At 46.0% G+C, this 2,500-nt stretch overlaps 2 protein-coding genes across 2 annotated transcripts in view; one reads left to right on the top strand and one right to left on the bottom strand.

The window, feature by feature from the left end:
• rac2 (Rac family small GTPase 2) overlaps positions 1–648 on the bottom strand; it is an 8,984-nt gene extending 8,336 nt beyond the window's left edge. Inside the window, exon 1 of the mRNA XM_084005200.1 lies at positions 567–648. Coding sequence (XP_083861326.1) covers positions 567–601 — 35 coding nt within the window. The 5' untranslated portion in view covers positions 602–648. The remainder of the gene's footprint in view (positions 1–566) is intronic.
• A 1,791-nt stretch (positions 649–2,439) lies between these two features.
• The window catches only part of cyth4b (cytohesin 4b), an 11,121-nt gene continuing 11,060 nt past the window's right edge, over positions 2,440–2,500 (top strand). The window contains 1 exon segment of the mRNA XM_084005874.1: positions 2,440–2,500. This exon segment is cut by the window's right edge and continues 71 nt beyond it. The gene's annotated coding sequence lies outside the window, so the exon portion shown is untranslated.

Raw genomic sequence — 2,500 nt, forward strand, 5'->3', positions numbered from 1 at the left:
GCCGCACTAAAACTTTCCATAGTAGACGCCATTTTATTTGTCGTGTAGCGTCTGAAGAGAACCTCAATAAAACCGAACGCCACCGTTCACCGGCAGGAAATGCAGCTACCTGCAACAAACGTCCGACTTCCTCTAACTGTTTCCCTGCAGCTCGACTTCCTCTTCAGGCTTCCCTCCATCGCCGCCCGCCGCCCCACCTTCACACAGAAGTTACAGCTTCTACAACGACGCTAACACAACACCTCTACTTCCTGTTTTACAGCTGTCAGGGTTTCTCTCTGTAGGCAGGCGTCTGAGCGTTTCCCAGCATGCCCTGGCCTGCATGCTCCCTGTTCTCCACGTCTACCCAACGACAGCCTCTCAGAGTCTACATGAGCCAACGCCATCATCACGCCGCCATCAACACGCCGCCATCATCATGCCGGAAGTCAAGAAAACTCAAATGGTGACATTCCTCTAGTAAACTCTGAGCCCGAGGCAATAACATCCCCCAGCATGCATCAGCGGCGTCAGCGGCCGCCGGTTGAACCCTTGGTCGTAAGAATGTAAAGTAAAGAACAGCGTACCCGTCTCCTACGACAACACACTTGATGGCCTGCATCCTGTCGACTCGGCGTCCTCTTCACTGTGACACACTACAGGAAACGCTGCTGCACCTCCCTCACTCTGCTGTCTCACCCTCCCCCCTCGGCTGTCTCACCCTCCCCCCTGGGCTGTCTCACCCTCTCTTCCTTCAGCTTGTTGCAACAATCTCTCCTTCTGCTTTTTCGTGGGTTCTGTTTTTTCTTCCTCTCGATGAAACTAATGCAAACAGTCAAAAAACAAAACAGCTGTGAAATGTTGAAAGAGGAAGCTTCATTTAAACACTTCCTCCTGCAGATTTACAATCACACAATCACACACACACACACACACACACACACACACACACACACACACACACACACACACACACACAGTTACACACACACTTGTAGAGTGATATACAATTAAAGAGAATGAGCCTCAGTGATTCAGTGTAATAACTGTAATACCACCTTTTCACCACTAGAGGGATCTTCTGCATCATATACCGTCTCCATCCAAAACTATGGAACTGTTAGTGAGAAAGTGTTTTTAGTTTTCATCCATCAACGAGGAGACACATGAGGATGAATTATGTTCATGTTTGGTGAACGATGACATCATCATGGTAAATGATGACATCATCACATAAAGACGTGGGCTGCGGTCAAATAGTCTTCGACTGAGGTCGAATAGTCTTTTTTGCTTAGGAAGGTTCCTAACTGAAGAAGTGACCCGGAAGTAAACAAGTGGCCGCCATGATAAGAGCTGTTCGGATTCTCTAAATGCAAAGGAAAGGAGCTCCAATGCTTCCTTTCAGAGCTCCTTTAGCATAGGATGCAACGGACCTTCCTATGCGAAAGGAAAGGAGATTACGCCGACCCACAATTCTTTGCGAGAGCAACATTTAAAGTGCCGCACACCTCGACCTTTTATGAAAAAAAAGGATATGTGCACTTGCTTATTTAACAATTACTTTCATGCAAAGTAACTGGAATTGTTTGACAGAAACAAAACTAAAACCACAAATGAAATGTAAATACAGTGAAACAGGAAGGAGGAGCTGCTGGACCTGAAGCCGGTCAGTGAACCAGCTGTTTATAAAACCAACATGGGGAGAAGTGGACGATGCACTTTTTGTAGTCCATTATTGTAGTTTCTCCAGCGCAGATGCACGTCAATCGCCGGTGCCGATCATCAGCTGTCAATCATCAGCGGCCGCGTTATAATGACGTAGCTTAGTGAAAGTCCGGTCGGATTCTCTGAACACCGCGGTCGACTTTTCCTAAGTCCTTTTGCGTTCTCCTATCGCCTTTCCTTAACCCCATGACGTTTTCCCCAGAGGTCAAGGAATAGGAGATAGGAATAGGAGTTAGGACCTTATTTTTTGACTATTCGACTGCAACCTTCTTCTCTGAGGAAGGTTCCTAACTGAAGAAGTGACCCGGAAGTAAACAAGTGGCCGCCATGATTAGAGCTGTTCGAATTCTCTAAATGCAAAGGAAAGGATCTACAATGTATTTTCCTTTAAAGTGCCGCACACCTCAGCCATTCATGAAAACAAACGGTATGCCTATTTGCATATTTAACAATGACTTTCGTGCAGACATGCAAATGTAAATAGCCTACAGCAGACGTTTGACGTTTCACCCCAAGGTCAAGGAAAAGGCGGGAGATTGTTTGATTTGATTTTCTTTCTGTTTGTTTTTTGTTCTGGCTGTACAATATAATCATATTTAATATGCATTCATTGAATGTTTTGTGTTGATGGAAATGAGAGCAGACGTTCTGGAACAATGTGTTTTCATGTGTTTGTCTACATTGAGTGTTTTATTTTGAAGGGCAGTTCCTCTCTTCCTCCTGTGTGTGATGCTGTGAAGGAGGAAGAGGAGGAGGTGGAGTCAACGGAGCTGCTGCTGCACTCTGCTCGTCGTCC

The sequence above is a fragment of the Eutrigla gurnardus genome, assembly GCF_963514095.1.
Source record: "Eutrigla gurnardus genome assembly, chromosome: 3".
NCBI classification, from domain to species: Eukaryota; Metazoa; Chordata; class Actinopteri; order Perciformes; family Triglidae; genus Eutrigla; species Eutrigla gurnardus.